The following is a 22,187-nucleotide window of genomic DNA, read 5'->3' on the forward strand; positions in this document are numbered from 1 at the left end:
CTATTCAGGGTCTTTTGTGTTTCCATACAAATTGTGAAATTTTTCGTTCTAGTTCTGTGAGAAATGGCATTGGTAGTTTGATAGGGATTGTACTGAATCTGTAGATTGCTTTGGGTAGTATAGTAATTTTCACAATGTTGATTCTTCCAATCCCAGAACATAGTATATCTCTCCTTCTGTTTGTATCATCTTTAATTTCTTTCATCAGTGTCTTATAGTTTTCTTCATACAGGTCCATGTCTCCTTTGGTAGGTTTATTCCTAGGTATTTTATTCTTTTTGTTACAATGGTAAATGGAAGTGTTTCCTTAATTTCTCTTTCAGATTTTTCATTAGTGTATAGGAAAGCAAGAGATTTCTGTACATTAATTTTGTACCCGGCAACTTTACCAATATCATTGATTAGCTCTAGTAGTTTTGTGGTAGAGTCTTTAGGATTCTCTATGTATAGTATCATGTCATCAGCAAACAGTGACAGCTTTACTTCTTCTTTCCGATTTAGATTCCTTTTATTTCTTTTTCTTCTCTGATTGCTGTCACTAAAACTTCCAAAACTATGTTGAATAATAGTAGTGAGAGTGGACAACCTTGTCTTGTTCCTGATCTTAGTGGAAATGGTATCAGTTTTTCACAATTGAGAATGATATTGGCTGTGGGTTTGTCATATATGGCCTTTATTATGTTGAGGTAAGTTCCCTCTATGCCTACTTTCTCGAGGGTTTTTTTCATAAATGGGTGTTGAATTTTGTCAAAAGCTTTTTCTGGGGCTTCCCTGGTGGTGCAAGTGGTTGAGAGTCCACCTGCCAATGCAGGGGACACAGGTTTGTGTCCCGGTCTGGGAAGATCCCACATGCCATGGAGCAGCTGGGCCCGTGAGCCATGGCTGTTGAGCCTGTGCGTCCGGAGCCTGTGCTCTGCAATGGGAGATGCCACAGCAGTGAGAGGCCCGCATACTGAAAAAAAAAACAACAGCTTTTTCTGCATCTATTGAGATGATCCTATGGTTTTTCTCCTTCAGTTTGTTAATATGGTGTATCACGTTGGTTGATTTGCATATATTGAAGAATCCTTGCATTCCTGGGATAAACCCCACTTGATCCTGGTGTATGATCCTTTTAATGTACTCTTGGATTCTCTTTGCTAGTATTTTGTTGAGGGGTTTTGCATCTATGGTCATCAGTGATATTGGCCTGTAGTTTTCTTTCTTTGTGACATCTTTGTCTGGTTTTGGTATCAGGGTGATGGTGGCCTCGTAGAATGAGTTTGGGAGTGTTCCTTCCTCTGCTATATTTTGGAAGAGTTTGAGAAGGATAGGTGTTAGCTGTTCTCTAAATGTTTGATAGAATTCTCCTGTGAAGCCATCTGGTCCTGGACTTTTGTTTGTTGGAAGAGTTTTAATCACAGTCTCAATTTCAGTGCTTGTGATTGGTCTGTTTATATTTCTGTTTCTTCCTGGGTCAGTCTCGGAAGGTTGTGCTTTTCTAAGAGTTTGTCCATTTCTTCCAGGTTGTCCATTTTATTGGCATATAGTTGCTTGTAGTAATCTCTCATGAACCTTTGTATTTCTGCAGTGTCAGTAGTTACTTCTCCTTTTTCATTTCTGATTCTATTGATTTGAGTCTTCTCCCTTTAGTTTCTTGATGAGTCTGGCTAATGGTTTATCAATTTTGTTTATCTTCTCAAAGAACCAGCTTTTAGTTATTGATCTTTGATATTGTTTCCTTCATTTCTTTTTCATTTATTTCTGATCTGATCTTCATAATTTCCTTCCTTCTGCAACTCTGAGGTTTTTTTATTCTTCTTTCTCTAATTGCTTTAGAGGTAAGATTAGGTCGTATTTGAGATGTTTCTTGTTTCTTGAGGTAAGATTGTATTGATCTAAACTTCCCTCTTAGAACTGCTTTTGCTGCATCCCATAGGTTTTGGGTGTTGTGTTTTCATTGTCATTTGTTTCTAGGTATTTTCTGATTTCCTCTTTGATTTCTTCAGTGACCTCTTGGTTATTAAGTAGTGTATTGTTTTGCCTCCATGTGTTTATATTTTTTACCTTTTTTTTTCCTGTAATTGATATCTAGTCTCATAGCTTTGTGGTCAGAAAAGATACTTGATATGATTTCAATTTTCTTAACTTTACCAAGGCTTGATTTGTGACCCAAGATATGATCTATCCTGGAGAATGTTCCATGAGCATTTGAGAAGAAAGTGTATTCTGTTGTTTTTGGATAGAATGTCCTATAAATATCAATTTAGTCCATCCTGTTTAACGTATCATTTAAAGCTTGTGTTTCCTTATTTATTTTCATTTTGGATGATCTGTCCATTGGTGAAAGTGGGATGTTAAAGTCCCCTACTATGATTGTGTTACTGTCGATTTCCCCTTTTATGGCTGTTAGCATTTGCCTTATGTATTGAGGTGCTCCTATGTTGGGTGCATAAATATTTACAATTGTTATATCTTCTTCTTGGATTGATCCCTTTATCATTATGTAGTGTCCTTCTTTGTCTCTTCTAATAGTCTTTATTTTCAAGTCTATTTTGTCTGATATGAGAATTGCTACTCCAGCTTTCTTTTGATTTCCATTTGTATGGAATATCTTTTTCCATCCCCTCACTTTCTGTCTGTATGTGTTCCTAGGTCTGAAATGGGTCTCTTGTAGACAGCATATATGTAGGTCTCATTTTTGTATCCATTCAGTCAGTGTATGTCTTTTGGTTTAAGCATTGAATCCATTTACATTTAAGGTAATTATCGATATGTATGTTCCTATTTCATTTTCTTAATTGTTTTGGGTTTGTTATTGTATGTCTTTTCCTTCTCTCGTGTTTCCTGCCTAGACAAGTTCCTTTAGCATTTGTTGTAAAGCTGGTTTGGTGGTGCTGAATTCTCTCAGCTTTTGCTTGTCTGTAAAGGTTTTAATTTCTCTGACAAAGCTGAATGAGATCCTTGCTGGGTAGAGTAATCTTTGTTGTAGAGTTTTCCCTTTCATCATTTTAAATATGTCTTGCCACTCCCTTCTGGCTTGCAGAGTTTTTGCTGAAAGATCAGCTGTTAACCTTATAGGGATTCGCTTGTATATTGTTTTTCCCTTTCTGCTTTTAATTTTTTTTCTTTGTATTTAATTTCTGATAGTTTGATTAATATGTGTCTTGGCGTGTTTCTCCTTGGATTTATCTGTATGTGACTGTGCTTCCTGGACTTGACTGACTATTTCCTTTCCCATATTAGGGAAGTTTTCAAGTATAATCTCTTCAAATATTTTCTCAGTCCCTTTCTATTTCTCTTCTTCTTCTGGGACCCCTATAATTCGAATGTTGGTGTGTTTAATGTTGTCCCAGAGGTCTGTGAGACTGTCCTTAAATCTTATTTCTTTATTCTCCTCTGTGGTAGTTATTTCCACTATTTTATCTTCCAGGTCTCTTATCCATTCTTCTGCCTCATTTTTTTTGCTAGTGATTCCTTCTAGAGAATTTTAAATTTCATTTATTGTTGTTCATCTTGTTTGTTTGCTCTTTAGTTCTTCCAGGTCCTTGTTAAACGTGTCTTGTATTTTCTCCATTCTATTTCCAGGATTTTGGATCATCTTTACTATCATTACTCTGAATTCTTTTTCATGCAGACTGCCTATTTCCTCTTCATTTGTTTGGTATGGTGGGGTTTTACCTTGCTACTTCATCTGCTGTGTGTTTCTCTGTCTTCTCATTTTACTTAACTTACTGTGTTTGGGGTCTCCTCACAGGCTGCAGGTTTGTAGTTCCTATTGTTTTTGGTGTCTGCCCCCAGTGTCTGCTTGGTTCAGTGGGTTGTTTTGGCTTCCTGGTGGAGGGGACTAGTGCTTGTGTTCTGGTGGATGAGGCTGGATATTGTCTTTCTGGTGGGTAGGACCATGTCTGTTGGTGTGTTTTGGGGTGGCTGTGACCTTATTATGATTTTAGGCAGCCTCTCTGCTAATGGGTTGTGTTGTGTTCCTGTCTTGCTAGTTGTTTGGCATAGGGTGTCCAGCACTGTAGCTTGCTTGTCGTTGAGTGGAGCTGTGCTTTAGCGTTGAGATGTAGATCTCTGGAAGAGCTTTTGCCATTAGATATTACGTGGAGCTGAGAGGTCTCTGGTGGACCAATGTCCTGAACTCGGCTCTCCCACCTCAGAGGCACAGGCTGACACCTGGCCTGTGTCAAGACCCTCTCAGCCACACAGCTCAGAAGAAAAGGGAGAATAAAAGAAAGAAAGAAAACAAATAAATTAAAGTTATTAAAATAAAAAATAATTATTAAAAATAAAAAAAATTAAAGTAATAGGAAAAGAAAAAACAGAAAGAAAGAAAGAGGAGAGCAACCAAACCAAGAAACAAATCCACCAATGATAACAAGCACTAGAAACTATACTAAAATAGAAAAAACAAACCAAAAAAACCCAGACAGGCAGAACCCTAAGACAAATGGTGAAAGCAAAGCTATACAGACAAAATCACACAAAGAAGCATACACATACACACTCACAAAAAGAGAAAAAGGAAAAAAATATATATATCTTTGCTTCCAAAGTCCACGGCCTCAATTTTGGGATGATTCGTTGTGTATTCAGGTATTCCACAGATGCAGGGTACCTCAAGTTGATTGTGGAGATTTAATCCACTGCTCCTGAGGCTGCTGGGAGAGATTTCCCTTTCTCTTCTTTGTTCGCACAGCTCCCAGGGTTCATCTTTGGATTTGGCCCCCACCTCTGCCTGAGGGCGTCTGTTCTTCACTGATACAGGACGGGGTAAAAGGAGCAGCTGATTCAGGGGCTCTGGCTCACTCAGGCGGCGGGGAGGGAGGGGTATGGAATGAGGGGCGAGCCTGCAGTGGCAGAAGCCAGTGTGACGTTGCAACAGCCTGAGGCATGCCGTGCATTCTCCCGGGAATGTTGTCCCTGGATCACGGGACCCTGGCAGTGGCGGGCTGCACTGGCTCCCAGAGGGGAGGTGTGGATAGTGACCTGTGCTCGCACACAGGCTTCCTGGTTGCTGCAGCAGCAGCAGCCTTAGCATTTTATGCCCGTCTCTGTTGTCTGCACTAATAGCCGCAGCTCGTGCCCATCTCTGGAGCTTGTTTAGGCGGTGTTCTGAATCCCCTCTCCTTGTGCACCCTGAAACAATGGTCCCTCCTGGCTAGCTGTGGCGCACTAGCCCCCTTCAGGCTGTGTTCACGCAGCCAACCCCAGCCCTCTCCCTCAGCTCCCACCGAAACCCGAGCCTCAGCTCGCAGCCCCGCCCGCCCTGGCGGGTGAGCAGACAAGCCTGTCGGGCTGGTGAGTGCCGGTCAGCACCGATCCTCTGTGCGGGAATCTCTCCGCTTTGCCCTGCGCACCCCTGTGGCTGCGCTTTCCTCCGTGGCCCCAAAGCTCCCACCACCACCCCCCCCGGTCTCCAGCAGTGAAGGGGCTTCCTACTGTGTGGAAACTTTTCCTCCTTCACAGCTCCCTCCCACTGGTGCAGGTCCTGTCCCTATTCTTTTGTCTCTGTTTTTTCTTTTTTCTTTTGCCCCACCCAGGTACGTGGGGAGTTTCTTGCCTTTTGGGAAGTTTGAGGTCTTCTGCCAACATTCAGTAGGTGTTCTGTGGGGGCTGTTCCACATGTAGGTGTATTTCTGTTGTATTTGTGGGGAGGAAGGTGATCTCCAAGTCTTACTCTTCCGCCATCTTGAGGGTCTCCTCTCTAGGTCTTTTATAAGAAAGAAGATTCTCAGTCATGAGGCTAAAACAAGGAGAATATTGGGAAACATGGAGAGGTTTACAGTTTGAAATGGCAACCACCTTTTCCGAGACAATTATTTTTTAGTGTCCCAAGTTTTTCCTACTTTTTTTTTTGTACTTATTCCATATCATCCATCCTTCCCTTCATCCCTCCCTCCCTCCCTCCCTTCCTTCCTTCCTTCCTTCCTTCCTTCCTTCCATATTCATCGAGCACCAAGAATGTGCCAAGCACTATAGTAGGTGTAGAAGATCCAGTGATAAGACCATTTTAGTCCCAGACCTCATAAAGCTTACAGTTTGAGTGAAGGATACAAATAAGTAAATAGGCTTTTTCAATACAGTGTGATGAGTGATTCTGTGACAGAAGTGTAAGATAACTTGAACTTATAGAAAGTGCATTCACTCCACATTTGATAGGCCAGGAAAGGATTCCTAATAAACGTGATTGAGACCTGAATGATATATGGGCATAAGCAAGTATGGAGAGGTGAGTACCAGAGTGGTGGTAAAGAGGGATAGAAAAGTATTTCAGCTATAGAGAATATGCAGTGGTTCAGAGCTGAGAAAGAGATAGAGATCTTTTTAAAAACTGAAGTAATACGGTATATCTGGAGTTCATTTACAAGTAGGAGGGTGGAGAAAGATAAGGCTGAAGTAGTAGGAGCTAGATCATGAAAACATTTTTGCTATTTTAAGGATTTGGATTTTATCCTGAAAGTACTGAGAAATCACTGAAGGGCTTTAATCAGTGGCATGATTGGAACCGCATTTTATAAAGTTCACTCTGGATGCAATGTAGAGAATGCATTAGAGGATAATAGAAAAGGAACATAAGGACTCATTAGGGAGGTTTTGCAGTAGTGCAGGCAAGACGATGGCCTAGTCTACTGTAATGGCAGTAGCAATGGAGAGAAGTGGCTGGGTTTAAGATATTTTTCAGAGGTAGAAACAACTACCTTGCTACTTATTGGTTTTAAAGGGTGAAGTAGAAGGAATAAAGATGATGCCCTTCTGGCTTGAGCAACTGGGAAAAAAGTGGGGCCTCACTAGGGTAGAAACTCTAAATGGAAAACAAGTTTGGAGGAGTAGAGACTTGATAAGTTCATTTGGGAAATACTGAATTTAGAGGCCTACAAGATGTCTAGGTAAAGATGTTCTATAGACAGTTGGATAATAGCTGTTTGAAAGTCAGGAGAGAGTTGAGCTAGAAAATCAAGAAAGAGGGCTAAGCTCAAATCTACAGAGAGCTATAGATTTGAGAGTCATTCATGTGTAGATGGTAATTGAAGCCATGGGAGTAAATGAGATCTATGATTGAGAATGAGTGAGAGTGAGAAAAGAAGAAGGCCTCGTGATGAAGAACCATGAAGAATATCAACATTTAAGAAGGGCCTGAGAAGGAGATTTGAGTTGAAAACTAGCTTGAGTTTCTCACAATTTATTGGTTTGGGAACTATATGTATCAGCAGGAATTTTCTGTTTGGCTTATTTGTTAAAAGGTGTATTGATATGAAATTGATAGTTGAACTTGTTAATTTTTCATTAATAGATGCAGATGAATAAATCTCAAAGTGTGGACCTTAAAGAGTTTGGTTTTACTCCAAAACCTTCTCTTACCAGTATATCAAGGTAAAAATATAATGTTAATATCGGAGGTAAAATATTCATCATAAACTCTCTGTTCCTCCAAATAGTCATTTATTCAGAGAAAGATGGTTACTGGCTACCTTTGAATCACAGTAATCATTTAGTTCCATAATGAGGTAATTACATCAGGAGAGTTTTGTTATCTTTTACACCCCAAATTTATTTAGAACTCTGCAGTCATAAGGATACTTTAACATTGATCTAATCTGCTCTTTCCTGGAAAACTACCCATCCTATGTGTCATGCCTCCAGGCTCTCTCTGCCTTCTAAACTTAACAGATGACAAGAGTATACTTTAAAAAGAGAAGTCATGTTGGTGTATAAAGTCTAATATTTTCCATTTAGGGGCCCATTCTATATTAATAATACCTCAGATTTATAAAATACTTTATAATTTAAAAATTGCATGTTTGTGCATTCTTTCTTTTGAACTTAACAACAACCTGGCTCATAAACCAAGGTATTTTTATCCTATTATATAGATGAAATAACCAAAGCTCATATTCAGAGGGCCCTAGATGATAATTCAGCATTCTTTTCCTATTATGATACCTAAAAGGTAACAGTATATGTAATTTCCCTTCCAGATAAGGGCATTCTGTATGCTGGGATGACATTTAATACACTTAACAACCAGTACAGAACAGCTGCTGACCAATCAGAATAGATGCCAACACTACTTCAAGAGATCCTAACTTTTGTTATCTAACTGAAAGAAGCATTAGAAATAAATTTTTAAGGCTACACACAAATAGCAGAAATCTACCCAATGGGGGAATGTAAAGATGACTAAGTGACCTAAGTAGTTGTCACTTCCATTAAACACCTATTTTTTTACCTTTTACTACTCAGGCTAGTACAGTTTATCATAGAAGTGTTGAGTGGCTGAACCAGTTTTTTCCCATTTATATGAATCAGTAGTTTTCAAAGTCAGATTAATTTTAATATTTTCTTTAACATTTTTATGGTTTTATTTATCTTTATAAAGGTCAGAATATTTAAACATACCCGAATTGCCTATAATGGAGCAGAGGTATCAGCATGAGATCTACACAAAAGGTCAACAACCAGAACCATCTGCATATCAAGACAAAGGTAAATTACTGTTGATATTGACTTGAGAGAGAAAATGATTTCTCACTACTTTGGATTGACAAGCAGTGTTATTGAAAAACCAAAATCTAAAATTATGATTATTAACTTGGCAACATTTTTCTTTTCAGTTATTGAAGCAGTTTCAAATTCTTAGGTCTGTTATTTCAGATGGTCTTGTTGTGTCTATCATAGATTCCTAAAAAATCTTTTCGTACGTAGCATTGACTATTTTAATTTAAAGATAATATGAGGGGGCTTCCCTGGTGGCGCAGTGGTTGAGAGTCCGCCTGCCGATGCAGGGGACACGGGTTCGTGCCCCGGTCTGGGAAAATCCCACATGCCGCGGAGCGGCTGGGCCCGTGAGCCATGGCCGCTGAGCCTGCGCATCCGGAGCCTGCGCTCCGCAACGGGAGAGGCCACAGCAGTGAGAGGCCCGCATACTGCAAAAGAAAAAAAAGATAATATGAGGAAAAGCTGAGAATATAAGGGATCTTAGGATATGCAAAGTATTAAAATGCTGAACGATTACTTTTATATGTCTTTAGAATTATTTGAAATAATTTTTTATTTATAAAATTAGTCCATTTTATAAAATAGCTGTGTGACCTCGGGAAAATTATTTAACCTCTTTGGGCGTTAGTCTTATCTTTAAAATTAAGGGATTAAATTGGGTGACCTTTAATATCTCTCCAGTTCTTAAACCTATGATTCTTACAATCTCTATGATATGTGAGACTATAACCTAGTTTGTGGGATATAGCTGGTTTGTAATATAGATTTGCTTTTTATCTCTGTCTGTCATTAAATTAAAGAGATAATGCATATAAATTCTTCAACTTTGGGCCTGTTTCATCATTTCTCCGGGTCCTGCCATTAATAGCACCATTTCTCTGGGTCATGCTACTATACTAATAGCAGCCTGTTAAAACGTGTGAGAAATAATTCTGGCCACAGAGTTGTTTGTTCAAGTGGCTGTATGTAGAAATGGTAAACTTGGGATTTTCTAAAAACAATTAATTTCATGTGTGTGTTGTTTTTGACTTCTATTGCCACTCTTTCCTTCATTCTTTCACTCTATTGCTTTCTCTGGCCATAATTTAAGATCTTAGGTAGGCAAGGGCTGGAGTACCCATCACCCCTTATGACACCGTGGCAGCCATTAGGCCCAATATCAGATCAAGAAAAATCCCCTGGTCTTACCTAGACTATCAGAACATTTATCCAATTTGTTCAAAGCCTGAAAATATTATTACAACATGAATAGAAGGTGTAAGAGTGTCAATCCTCTTATTTTTATCTCTCTTCAACCTGTAGCCCTCTAACTTACTCCTTGTATGGCTGATCTATTCCCTGCCCTTCTCCACACCAGAGTTTGTCCTTCCCTACTTTCATGTTGTCTTTACATAGTTTTTCTACTTTTATTTCTTTCCCACCCACTATTCCAAATGTGATTTGTATTATGATATAAAAGTCTCATCTAGATACTTTAAACCCCAATAATAACTGTATCCCTCTTTTACTGAATGCCCCCCCACCTTTTTTAAAGAAGCTATATAATATAGTAGTTCAACTTACAGGATCTAGAGATTATCTGTCTAGGTTCAAATCCTAGCTCATTTAGTAGTTGTATGACTTTTCATAGTATACTTACCCAGTTCATCTCAATTCCCTCATCTGGTTATATTTTAGGGATTTTAGGGTTAAATGAGATAATATATATAAAGCTCTTAGCATAATATCTGGTACTGTTATTAATAGTAATTGAGTATATTCATTATACTTTTTCCACATTAGTCTTTGGTGACAAAACATACTTTAAATGTATTCAAATACTGCTCTTAAGAATGTTTTAAGAAAAACATGGCAATTTTTATCATCTGTATTCCAGGTGCAAAAAGAGAAGAAGAAAAAATGTCAGAAATTTTGAGAAAGCATGTTGAATTGTAAAATTTAAATTGTAACAGACCTTTGTGCAATTTCTCATTTTACAATGAAAGAAGCCAAGACTCAGAGATTAAATGACTTGCCCAAAATTACATATCTAATTAATAGCAGGACTAGAAATGGATTTCATATCTCTTGATTCCCAGGCAATGCCATTTCTATAAAATGAAATTGACTCTTAGTTATCAGTGGAGAATTGAAAATCAAGCCTGTAATATACAAACTCTTTCAACTTTCCACCCCCCCAACTATTATATTTCTCTGTTTCTGCACCCATCCATAACTCTCTATTTATTTTGAAAGAAGAATTATCTTTTCTTCTATTCAAAGTTTATCTCTCCACCTGTAATCATAATCTTTCCAATTCTGCCCCCTCTGGGTCTTTAGAAGACCAGCTATCTCTCTCCTCTTGCCCTTATTTTCAGTGTCTTCTCCCTGTGGCCTCTTTCTTTTCAGCATATAAATATGCTCAAGTCTCTTCCTTCTTTAGCTGCCAGTCCCCATCTAGCTAGATGGTCTTCTTCTCTTTATATTTCCACTGCACTTTGTACCTACTTCTCTTTTCAGGACATAGCATACTGTGTATGTGTATCAAGGCACAAAAGTAGAATAATGTGTACTGGAGTTGTAGGTACAGTTGAAGGATAGAGAAGGATTTGGATAATGAAGAAAAGGATAGAGGTTATTTAAAGTGAAGGAAACTCACTTTAAATTTTACTGGAGCAAGCCTGTACTAGCTTGTGAGATGATTATTAAATTTTGGGGAATCAAGCATCATTAAAGTTTAATTATATAAACTTTCAATTAAGTTATATTAAACACAAAGGTTATAAATATTAAAAACTAACCATTTCCTAATTATTCTATTACATTTTACTGTTATCTGTATTCTTGAGATTATTTGCATCTATATTTATATCTGTATGGTGGAAATACTGTATAAAGGGGTGCTATTTTGTATTTCTTCCCAACTTTGCTTTGAGTTACGTGACATTTGTAGCTTGAAATCAGTCATGGTGGGAATACTTATAGAATGGAAATCAGCAAACACTACAAATCAGGGCCTAACTTATTGTTTTGTTTATTGTTTATACCTAAGAAAGTGATGGAGAAAATGACAGTAGTGCAGATTTAATTTATCAGTGTGTCATGTCTGTAGCCCTTATATTGTGGATAGCAAGAAAAATTGAAGGAATATTCTTCTAGCATTTGAAAATTATTATCTAATTCAGCAAGGAAATTGCTTAAGGCTATGGGTGAATGAGTGAAATCCCAACATATGTCTTTATTGTTTTACTTTTATTAAAGTCAACAAAAATATCAAACAACGCTCGAATTGACAAATGAATGTGAGAACTACATTCATTTATAAATTGTAACCATAGGTTGATACAGATACAAGAGTTTGGCAAAATTCAATGAAAACGTTCAGTGATAATCAATTAGCTATATGGAATTTACAGTTAAGCATGCTGTATATTTTATCATTATTTGTAAATTGTGTGCTATACATCCTTTACATATAATACATATATATGCATAAAATTTTTTGGAGAAGCGAGTTATTGAATATTTATTAACCACTGCTATGGAAAACTGTACAAGTAAAGACATTTAGTCCCCATAACAATCATATGTATTAGGTACTATTATTTATTTATTTATTTGGTTGTGTTGGGTCTTAGTTGCGGCAGGCAGCCTCCTTAGTTGTGGCTTGCCAGCTCCTTAGTTGTGGCATGCGAACTCTTAGTTGTGGCATGCAGGTGACATCTACTTCCTGGACCAGGGATCGAACCCGGGCCCCCTGCATTGGGAGCGGGGAGTCTTAACCACCATGCCACCAGGGAAGTTCCATGTTAGGTACTATTATTATCCCCATTTTGCAGAGGAGAAAACTAAGCTCAGAGTTTAAATTACTTGTCTAAGATCATCCAACTAGTAAATGATAGAGGTGGAATTTTCACCCAGGTAGTCTGGCTCTAAACCCAGGCTATAAACAATGGATAACACTGAGGATATTTTAGAAGGAGAAAAATAACGATATATTTTCGTAACAATACTCAAAATTAACTGCTTGTAGGGAGAAGAGATGGGGGAGGAAGCCCATTTTAGAAGCTATTACAATCCAATCTTGGAGTAAGATTATTCTTATGTAGGAATTAAGAGGGAAAATTAATTCTGTCTAGAAGAATACCTTGAAAATTAAATTTAGTGCAGCAGTCAATCACTACATGTAATACAGTAAATAAAATTGTTGAATACAATACTCAGCAATGCTTTAGAACACTACTACTCAAGACCTCTGTTTAGTAGTTGAAAGATGTGTTTGATATGTCAATAGATAATGATGCTTAAGGTTTAAAAAGTGCCTATACTCATTTATACATACACATGACAGATTTTTCTAGACGGACCTATTCTACAACTTCAAATGAGAAAGCCCCTCAAACAATGCTGTTCAACAGAAATCTTAATGCATCTGAAAACCAGGATTTGACAGATGCGGTTAAAAGTAATTCTTCATTTTCAGAAGTTTTGAATGTGAACTTTGAATTGGGAAATGAAGTTTGGGATGATTTTGATGATGAAAGCTTAATAGAAGTTACTAGCTTTTCAACTGATACCGAGAAGACAAAAACATCAGGTAAATAGCATGAAATATATTTCATTTGTATGTATGTATTTTTGTATATATGTGTGTATTGTATTTGAAATATATGTTAGAATGAAATAATTTTATGAGAAATGATTTGAATATTTTTCAGTTAAGCTTTTGGGACTAATTTTCTTTTTCTTTTTTGTGTGCTTGCTTAATTAGTTTCAGTTTGTTAAGATTATCATTTTTAGCAAAAGTAAAATTTGACCCTCCCACAAATAACATTCCCTATCCCTAGGGACAGAGGTCAAGGTTATTCCATGATGATGATATAGGAAATGAGCTTTTTCTATTCTATTGCTCCTTATCTTGTTAAAGGCTCTATTCAAATTCAGATTGTTTATCGAATTTTCCCTCATAAAACAGACTATCCTGCTCTCCATTTTAAGATCTCACGTAGTCTGGTAATGTTTGTGAAAAACAAAAATGTTCCAATTTAAAAAATATTCTTTTTTCACATGCTAGCAAAAAACATAAAAAGATAACTTTTATTTCTAATAGAAATATTGACTTTTCAAGTATAAATAAATAAACAGGAAAAGATTATTTTCTCTTGTATTAGATATTGTGCTTAAATCATATACAATCCAAAAATAATGGGACTAGGCCTTTGAGTTACTGGTGAATCCACTCTATTTCACCAAAACAGAGAAGTGAAAATCTTGGTAAGTATAAGACAAGATAGGGAGACGGAGATACTCTTTCCCAGGATGGCTGACAGATGGAAATCAGTCCCTTGCAGACCATTGAAAATATTGAATGAACTCCGACTTGATCATTTACATGGCTTAAAAATAAATAAATAAATAAATAAATAAATAAATAAATAAATGATAGTGGTTGGGGACCTTTTAATATAGTGACTAATAAGCTAACCTATGTGTTTTATAGTTTTATTCTCTTAGCTTTGCTCCTTTGTTTTGTCTATGCACATTAAATTTGATTATTGAGAAGAATTTTTCATTCTCTCCTTAACCAGATCATATCTGGAGAGATATTCTACTCTAGAATAGAATACAGATATTCTATTCGATTTATTTCAAAATGTTATCTTTTTACCTAGGATTTGGAAACCCTTTGAGTTCAAGAACCAGGGAAAGTAAGCTACCCTTTGAAGAATCAAAAAGCAAATTCCAAAGAGAAATGTCAAACAGGCAAGTTTTAGAACTTTATTTTCAAACACTTACAACTTTATATCCTCCTGACATGTAAGTGGAGATGGGGATAAAGTCATTAGATGTCAGAGAAGCAATAGGGTATTAGCCAACTTAAAGCCTCTTAATCTTAGAGCTGTGTTTCTCAAAGTGCTGTTGTCAGACCACCCCAAAATCAAAATTACCCAGGGGTGCACATTAAAAATGCACATTCTTGGGCCCTATGCTAGACTTACTGAATCACGGTCTCTGGGGCTGGAGCTGAGGAATCTTCACTTTTTATAAGATGTGAAAACTGAATAGGAGTTTGACAGGTAGAAAAGAGGAGACTAAGGCATTCCAGGTAGAAGAGTACATGTAAAGGGATAAGGCTTGAAAAGGCATCCCATGCTCAAGGGTCAGTAAAGTGTGGTCTATGTAGCCATAGAATTAAGGCTAAGATTGCTGAGGTCTGTGAGGGGCCATGAATGCCATATTTAGATACCTGTGCTGTATCCAGTAGGTCAGGGGTCACAAGCTCAAACTGCCTTTGGGATTTCATGGGCCAAGGTTAACTGTAGAGTGTCCCATCTAAAGGAAATAACCACTACTCAGCTCCAACCAGTTGTTGCTGTACAGGAAATGTGAGTCTAGTGTTGTCAAATATCCTGATTTTTTAAAAAAGCTAAGATCAAAAATTTATGTAACATCTCCTAACTTTTAAAATTTTTTAACATCTTTATTGGAGTATAATTGCTTTACAGTGGTGTGCTAGTTTCTGCTTTACAACAAAGTGAATCAGTTATACATATACATATGTCCCCATATCTCTTCCCTCTTGCATCTCTGTCCCTCCCACCCTCCCTATCCCACCCCTCTAGGGGGTCACAAAGCACTGAGCTGATCTCTCTGTGCTATGTGGCTGCTTCCCACTAGCTAACTATTTTACGTTTGGTAGTGTATATATGTCCATGCCACTCTCTCACTTTGTCCCAGCTTACCCTTCCCCCTCCTCATATCCTCAAGTCCATTCTCTAGTAGGTCTGCATCTTTATTCCCATCTTGCCCCTAGGTTCTTCATGACCATTTTTTTTTTTAGATTCTACATATATGTGTTAGCATATGGTATTTGTTTTTCTCTTTCTGACTTACTTCACTCTGTATGACAGTCTCTAGGTCCTTCCACCTCACTACAAATAAATCAGTTTCATTCCCTTTTATGGCTGAGTAATATTCCATTGTGTATATGTGCCACATCCTCTTTATCCATTCATCTATTGATGGACACTTCGGTTGCTTCCATGTCCTGGCTACTGTAAACAGAGCTGCAATGAACATTTTGGTACATGACTCTTTCTGAATTATGGTTTACTCAGGGTATATGCCCAGTAGTGGGATTGCTGAGTCATATGGTAGTTCTATTTTTAGTTTTTTAAGGAACATCCATACTGCTCCCCATAGTGGCTGTATCAATTTACATTCCCATCAACAATGCAAGAGGGTTCCCTTTTCTGCACACCCTGTCCAGCATTTATTGTTTGTAGATTTTTTGATGATGGCCATTCTGACCGGCGTGAGATAATATCTCATTGTAGTTTTGATTTGCATTTCTCTAATGATTAATGATGTTGAGCATTCTTTCATGTGTCTGTTGGCAATCTGTATGTCTTCTTTGGAGAAATGTCTATTTAAGTCTTCTGCACATTTTTGGATTGGGTTGTTTGTTTTTTTAATGTTGAGCTGCATGAGCTGCTTGTAAATTTTGGAGATTAATCCTTTGTCAGTTGCTTCATTTGCAGATATTTCTCCCATTCTGAGGGTTGTCTTTTGGTCTTATTTACGGTTTCCTGTGCTGTGCAAAAGCTTTTAAGTTTCATTAGGTCCCATTTGTTTATTTTTGTTTTTATTTCCATTCTCTAGGAGGTGGGTCAAAAAGGATCTTGCTGTGATTTATGTCATAGAATGTTCTGCCTATGTTTTCCCCTAAACTTTGATGGTGTCTGGCCTTACGTTTAGGTCTTTAATCCATTTTGAGTTTATTTTTGTGTATGGTGTTAGGGAGTGTTCTAATTTCATTCTTTTACATGTAGCTTTCCAGTTTTCCCAGCACCACTTATTGAAGAGGCTGTATTTTCTCCACTGTATATGCTTGCCTCCTTTATCAAAGATGGTGACCATATGTACGTGGGTTTATCTCTTGGCTTTCTATCCTGTTCCATTGATCTATATTTCTGTTTCTGTGTCAGTACCATACTGTCTTGATTACTCTAGCTTTGTAGTATAGTCTGAAGTCAGGCAGCCTGATTCCTCCAGCTCCGTTTTTCTGTCTCAAAATTGCTTTGGCTATTCTGGGTCTTTTGTGTTTCCACACAAATTGTGAAATTTTTTGTTCTAGTTCTGTGAAAAATGCCAGTTGTAGTTTGATACGGATTGCATTGAATCTGTAGATTCCTTTGGGTAGTAGACTCATTTTCACAAGGTTGATTCTTCCAATCCAAGAACATGGTATATCTCTCCATCTATTTGTCTCATCTTTAATTTCTTTCACCAGTGTCTTATGGTTTTCTGCATACAGGTCTTTTGTCTCCTTAGGTAGGTTTATTCCTAGGTATTTTATTCTTTTTGTTGCAATGGTAATGGGAGTGTTTCCTTAATTTCTCTTTCAGATTTTTCATCAGTAGTGAATAGGAATGCAGGAGATTTCTGTGCATTAATTTTGTATTCTGCTACTTTACCAAATTCTTTGATTAGCTCCAGTAGTTTTCTGGTAGCATCTTTAGGATTCTCTGTGTTAAGTATTACGTCATCTACAAACAGTGACAGCTTTACTTCTTCTTTTCCAATGTGGATTCCTTTTATTTCTTTTTCTTCTCTGATTGCTGTGGCTAAAACTTCCAAAACTATGTTGAATAATAGTGGGAGAGTGGGCAACCTTGTCTTGTTCCTGATCTTAGTGGAAATGGTTTCAGTTGTTCACCATTGAGGACGATGTTGAGTGGGTTTGTCATATATGGCCTTTATTATGTTGAGGAAAGTTCCCTCTATGCCTACTTTCTGGTGAGTTTTTATCATAAATGGGTTTTGAATTTTGTCGAAGCTTTCTGTGCATCGATTGAGATGATCATATGGTTTTTCTCCTTCAATTTGTTAATATGGTGTATCACGTTGATTGATTTGCATATATTGAAGAATCCTTGCATTCCTGGGATAAACGCCACTTGACCATAGTGTATTATCCTTTCAATGTGCTGTTGGATTCTGTTTGCTAGTATTTTGTTGAGGAGTTTTGCATCTACGTTCATCAGTGATATTGGCCTGTAGTTTTCTTTCTTTGTGACATCTTTGTCTGGTTATGGTATCAGAGTGATGGTGGCCTTGTAGAATGAGTTTGGGAGTGTTCCTTCCTCTGCTATATTTTGGAAGAGTTTGAGAAGGATAGGTGTTAGCTGTTCTCTAAATGTTTGATAGAATTCTCCTGTAAAGCCATCTGGTCCTGGGCTTTTGTTTGTTGGAAGATTTTTAATCACAGTTTCAATTTCAGTGCTTGTGATTGGTCTGTTCATACTTTCTATTTCTTCCTGGTTCAGTCTCGGAAGGTTGTGCATTTCTAAGAATTTGTCCATTTCTTCCAGGTTGTCCATTTTATTGGCATATAGTTGCTTGTAGTAATCTCTCATGAACCTTTGCATTTCTGCAGTGTCAGTTGTTACTTCCCCTTTTTCATTTCTAATTCTATGGATTTGAATCTTCTCCCTTTTTTTCTTGATTAGTCTGGCTAATGGTTTATCAATTTTGATTATCTTCTCAAAGAACCAGCTTTTAGTTTTATTGATCTTTGCTATCGTTTCCTTCATTTCTTTTTCATTTATTTCTGATCTGATCTTGATAATTTCTTTCCTTCTGCTAACTTTGGGGTTTTTTGTTCTTCATTCTCTAATTGTTTTAGGTGTAAGGTTAGGTTGTCTATATGAGATGTTTCATGTTTTTTAAGGTAAGATTGTATTGCTATAAATTTCCCTCTTATAACTGCTTTTGCTGCATCCCGTAGGTTTTGGGTGTCGTGTTTTCATTGTCATTTGTTTCTAGATATTTTTTGATTTCCTCTTTGATTTATTCAGTGATCTCTTGGTTATTAAGTAGTGTGTTGTTTAGCCTCCATATGTTTGTATTTCTTACAGATTTTTTCCTGTAATTGATATCTAGTCTCATAGCGTTGTGGTTGGAAAAGATACTTGATACAATTTCAATTTTATTAAATTTACCAAGGCTTGATTTGTGACCCAAGCTATGATCTATCCTGGAGAATGTTCCATGAGCACTTGAGAAGAATGTGTATACTATTGTTTTTGGATGGAATATCCTATAAATATCAATTAAGTCCATCTTGTTTAATGTATCATTTAAAGCTTGTGTTTCCTTATTTATTTTCATTTTGGATGATCTGTCCATTGATGAAAGTGAGGTGTTAAAGTCCCCTACTATGATTGTGTTACTGTCAATTTACCCTTTTATGGCTGTTAGTAATTGCCTTATGTATTGAGGTGCTCCTATGCTGGGTGCATAAATATTTACAATTGTTATATCTTCTTCTTGGATTGATCCCTTGATCATTATGTAGTGTCCTTCTTTGTCTCTTGTAATAGTCTTTATTTTAGAGTCTATTTTGTCTGATGTGAGAATTGCTACTCCAGCTTTCTTTTGATTTCCGTTTGCATGGAATATCTTTTTTCATCCCCTCACTTTCAGTCTGTATGTGTCCCTAGGTCTGAAGTGGGTCTCTTGTAGACAGCATATATACGTGTCTTGTTTTTGTATCCATTCAGCCAATCTATGTCTTTTGGTTGGAGCATTTATTCCTTTACATTTAAGGTAATTATCAATATGTATGTTCCTATCTCCACTGTCTTAATTGTTTTTGGTTTATTATTGTAGGTCTTTTCTTTCTCTTTTGTTTCCTCCCTGGAGATGTTCCTTTAGCATTTGTTGTAGAGCTGGTTTGGTGGTGGTGAATTCTCTTAGCTTTTGCTTGTCTTTAAAGCTTTTAATTTCTCCATCAAATTTGAATAAAATCCTTGCTGGGTAGAGTAATCGTGGTTGTAGGTTTTTCTCCTTTATCACTTTAAATATGTCCTGCCACTCCCTTCTGGCTTGCAGAGTTTCTGCTGATAGACCAGCTGTTAACCTTATGGGGATTCCCTTATGTTTTATTTGTTGTTTTTTCCTTGCTGCTTTTAATATTTGTTCTTTGTATTTAATTTTTGATAGTTTGATTAATATCTGTCTTGGCATGTTTCTCCTTGGATTTATCCTATATGTGACTGCCTGTGCTTCCTGGACTTGATTGACTATTTCTTTTCCCATATTAGGGAAGTTTTCAAGTATAATCTCTTCAAATATTTTCTCAGTCCCTTTCTCTTTCTCTTCTTCTTCTGGGACCCCTATAATTCGAATGTTGGTACGTTTAATGTTGTCCCAGAGGTCTCTGAGACTGTCCTCAATTCTTTTCATTCTTTTTTCTTTATTTTGCTCTGTGGTAGTTATTTCCACTATTTTATCTTCCAGGTCACTTATCCATTTTCTGCCTCAGTTATTCTGCTATTGATCCCTTCTAGAGAATTTTTAATATCATTTATTGTTTTGTTCATCACTGTTTTTTTTCTCTTTAGTTCTTCTAAGTCCTTGTTAAATGTTTCTTGTATTTTCTCCATTCTATTTCCAAGATTTTGGATCATCTTTACTGTCATTACTCTGAATTCTTTTTCAGGTAGACTACCTATTTCCTCTTCATTTGTTAGGTCTGGTGGGTTTTTGCCTTGCTCCTTCATCTGCTGTGTGTTTTTCTGTCTTCTCATTTTGCTTAACTTACTGTGGTTGGGGTCTCCTTTTCACAGGCTACAGGTTTGTAGTTCTCGTTGTTTCTGATGTCTGTCCCCAGTGGCTAAGATTGGTTCAGTGGGTTGTGTAGGCTTCCTGGTGAAGGGGACTGGTGCCTGTGTTCTGGTGGATGAGGCTGGATCTTGTCTTTCTGTTGGGCAGGTCCACGTCTGGTGGTGTGTTTTGGGGTGTCTGTGGACTTATTATGATTTTAGGCAGCCTCTCTGCTAATCGATGGGGTTTTGCTCCTGTCTTGCTAGTTGTTTGGCATAGGGTGTCCAGCATTGTAGTTTGCTGGTTGTTGAGTGGAGCTGGGTCTTGGCATTGAGATGGAGATCTCTGGGAGATTTTCGCCATTTGATATTACGTGGAGCTGGGAGGTCTCTTGTGGACCAGTGTCCTGAACTCGGCTCTCCCACCTCAGTGGCACAGCCCTGCCGCCTGGCTGGAGCACCAAGAGCCTGTTCTCCACACAGCTCAGAATAAAAGGGAGGAAAAAAAGAAAGAAAGAAGATAAAATAAAGTTATTAAAATAAAAAATAATTATTAAGAAAAAGAATTTTTAAGTATTAAAAAAAAATTAAAACAGACAGAACCCTAGGACAAATGGTAAAAGCAAAGCTATACAGACAAAATCACACACAGAAGCATACACATACACACTCACAAAAAGAGAAAAAGGGAAATATATATATATATTGTTGCTCCCATAGTCCACCTCCTCAATTTGGGATGATTTGTTGTCTATTCAGGTATTCCACAGATGCAGGGTACATGAAGTTGATTGTGGAGATTTAATCCACTGCTTCTGATGCTGCTGGGAGAGATTTCCCTTTCTCTTCTTTGTTCACACAGCTCCCAGGGGCTGAGCTTGGATTTGGACCCGCCTCTGCGTGTAGGTTCCCTGAGAGTGACGGTTCTTGGCTCAGACAGGACGGGGTAAAGGAGCAGCTGATTTGGGGGCTCTGGCTCACTCAGGGAGGGGTACGGATGTGGGGCGACCTGTGGTGGCAGAGGCTGGTGTGACGTTGCACCAGCATGAGGCGCGCCATGCATTCTCCCGGGGAAGTTGTCCCTGGATCCCGGGACCCTGGCAGTGGAGGGCTGCACAGGCTCCCCGGAAGGGGGGTGTGGATAGTGACCTGTGCTCGCACACAGGCTTCTTGGTGGCGCAGCAGCAGCCTTAGTGTCTCATGCCCGTCTCTGGGGTCTGCGCTGATAGCCGCGGCTCATGCCCGTCTCTGGAGCTCCTTTAAGCGGTGCTCTTAATCCCCTCTCCTTGTGCACCAGGAAACAAAGAGGCAAGAAAAAGTCTCTTGTCTCTTCGGCAGTTCCAGACCTTTTCCCGGACTCCCTCCCGGCTAGCCGTGGTGCACTAGCCCTCTCAGGCTGTGTTCACGCAGCCAACCCGTAGTCCTCTTCCTGGGATCCGACCTCTGAAGCCCAAGCTTCAGCTCCCAGCCCCTGCCCGCCCCGGCGGGTGAGCAGACAAGCCTCTCGGGCTGCTGAGTGCAGGTCGGCACCAATCCTCTGTGTGGGAATCTCTCTGCTTTGCCCTCCACACCCCTGTTGCTGTGCTCTCCTCGGTGGCTCCGAAGCTTACCCTGTCCAACACCTGCAGTCTCCACCCGCGAACGGGCTTCCTAGTGTGTGGAAACCTTTCCTCCTTCACAGCTCCCTCCCACTGGTGCAGGTCCCATCCCTATTCTTTTGTCTCTGTTTTTTCTTTTTCTCTTGCCCCACCCAGGTACGTGGGGAGTTTCTTGCCTTTTGGGAGGTCTGAGGTCTTCTGCCAGCGTTCAGTAGGTGTTCTGTAGGAGTTGTTCCACATGTAGATGTATTTCTGATGTATTTGTGGGGAGGAAGGTGATCTCCACGTCTTACTCTTCCGCCATCTTGAAGCTCTCCTGACTTTTAAATTTTGACAGCTAATTTTTTAAAATGTGATATGGTCTGCAGCACCCTCTCTCCAAAAAATAATAATAATGCTTTTAGACCATATGTAGCCTAGAGGCCTCTAGTATTTGATCTCCATAGTAAGTAGTGAGGGCCCATCCAAAATATTTAAGCACAGTTTATATAATTTAATCAGAAAAAATCATTCTAGCAGT

At 38.2% G+C, this 22,187-nt stretch overlaps 1 protein-coding gene across 1 annotated transcript in view; it reads left to right on the top strand.

Annotated features, from left to right (window-relative positions):
* The window catches only part of HFM1 (helicase for meiosis 1), a 129,084-nt gene that overhangs the window by 103,155 nt on the left and 3,742 nt on the right, over nt 1-22,187 (top strand). The window contains exons 32-35 of the mRNA XM_073811241.1: nt 7,277-7,356; nt 8,363-8,469; nt 12,812-13,057; nt 14,133-14,223. Of these exons, the coding sequence (XP_073667342.1) occupies nt 7,277-7,356; nt 8,363-8,469; nt 12,812-13,057; nt 14,133-14,223 (524 nt within the window). The remainder of the gene's footprint in view (nt 1-7,276; nt 7,357-8,362; nt 8,470-12,811; nt 13,058-14,132; nt 14,224-22,187) is intronic.

This window comes from Tursiops truncatus, chromosome 1, assembly GCF_011762595.2.
Source record: "Tursiops truncatus isolate mTurTru1 chromosome 1, mTurTru1.mat.Y, whole genome shotgun sequence".
NCBI classification, from domain to species: domain Eukaryota; kingdom Metazoa; phylum Chordata; class Mammalia; order Artiodactyla; family Delphinidae; genus Tursiops; species Tursiops truncatus.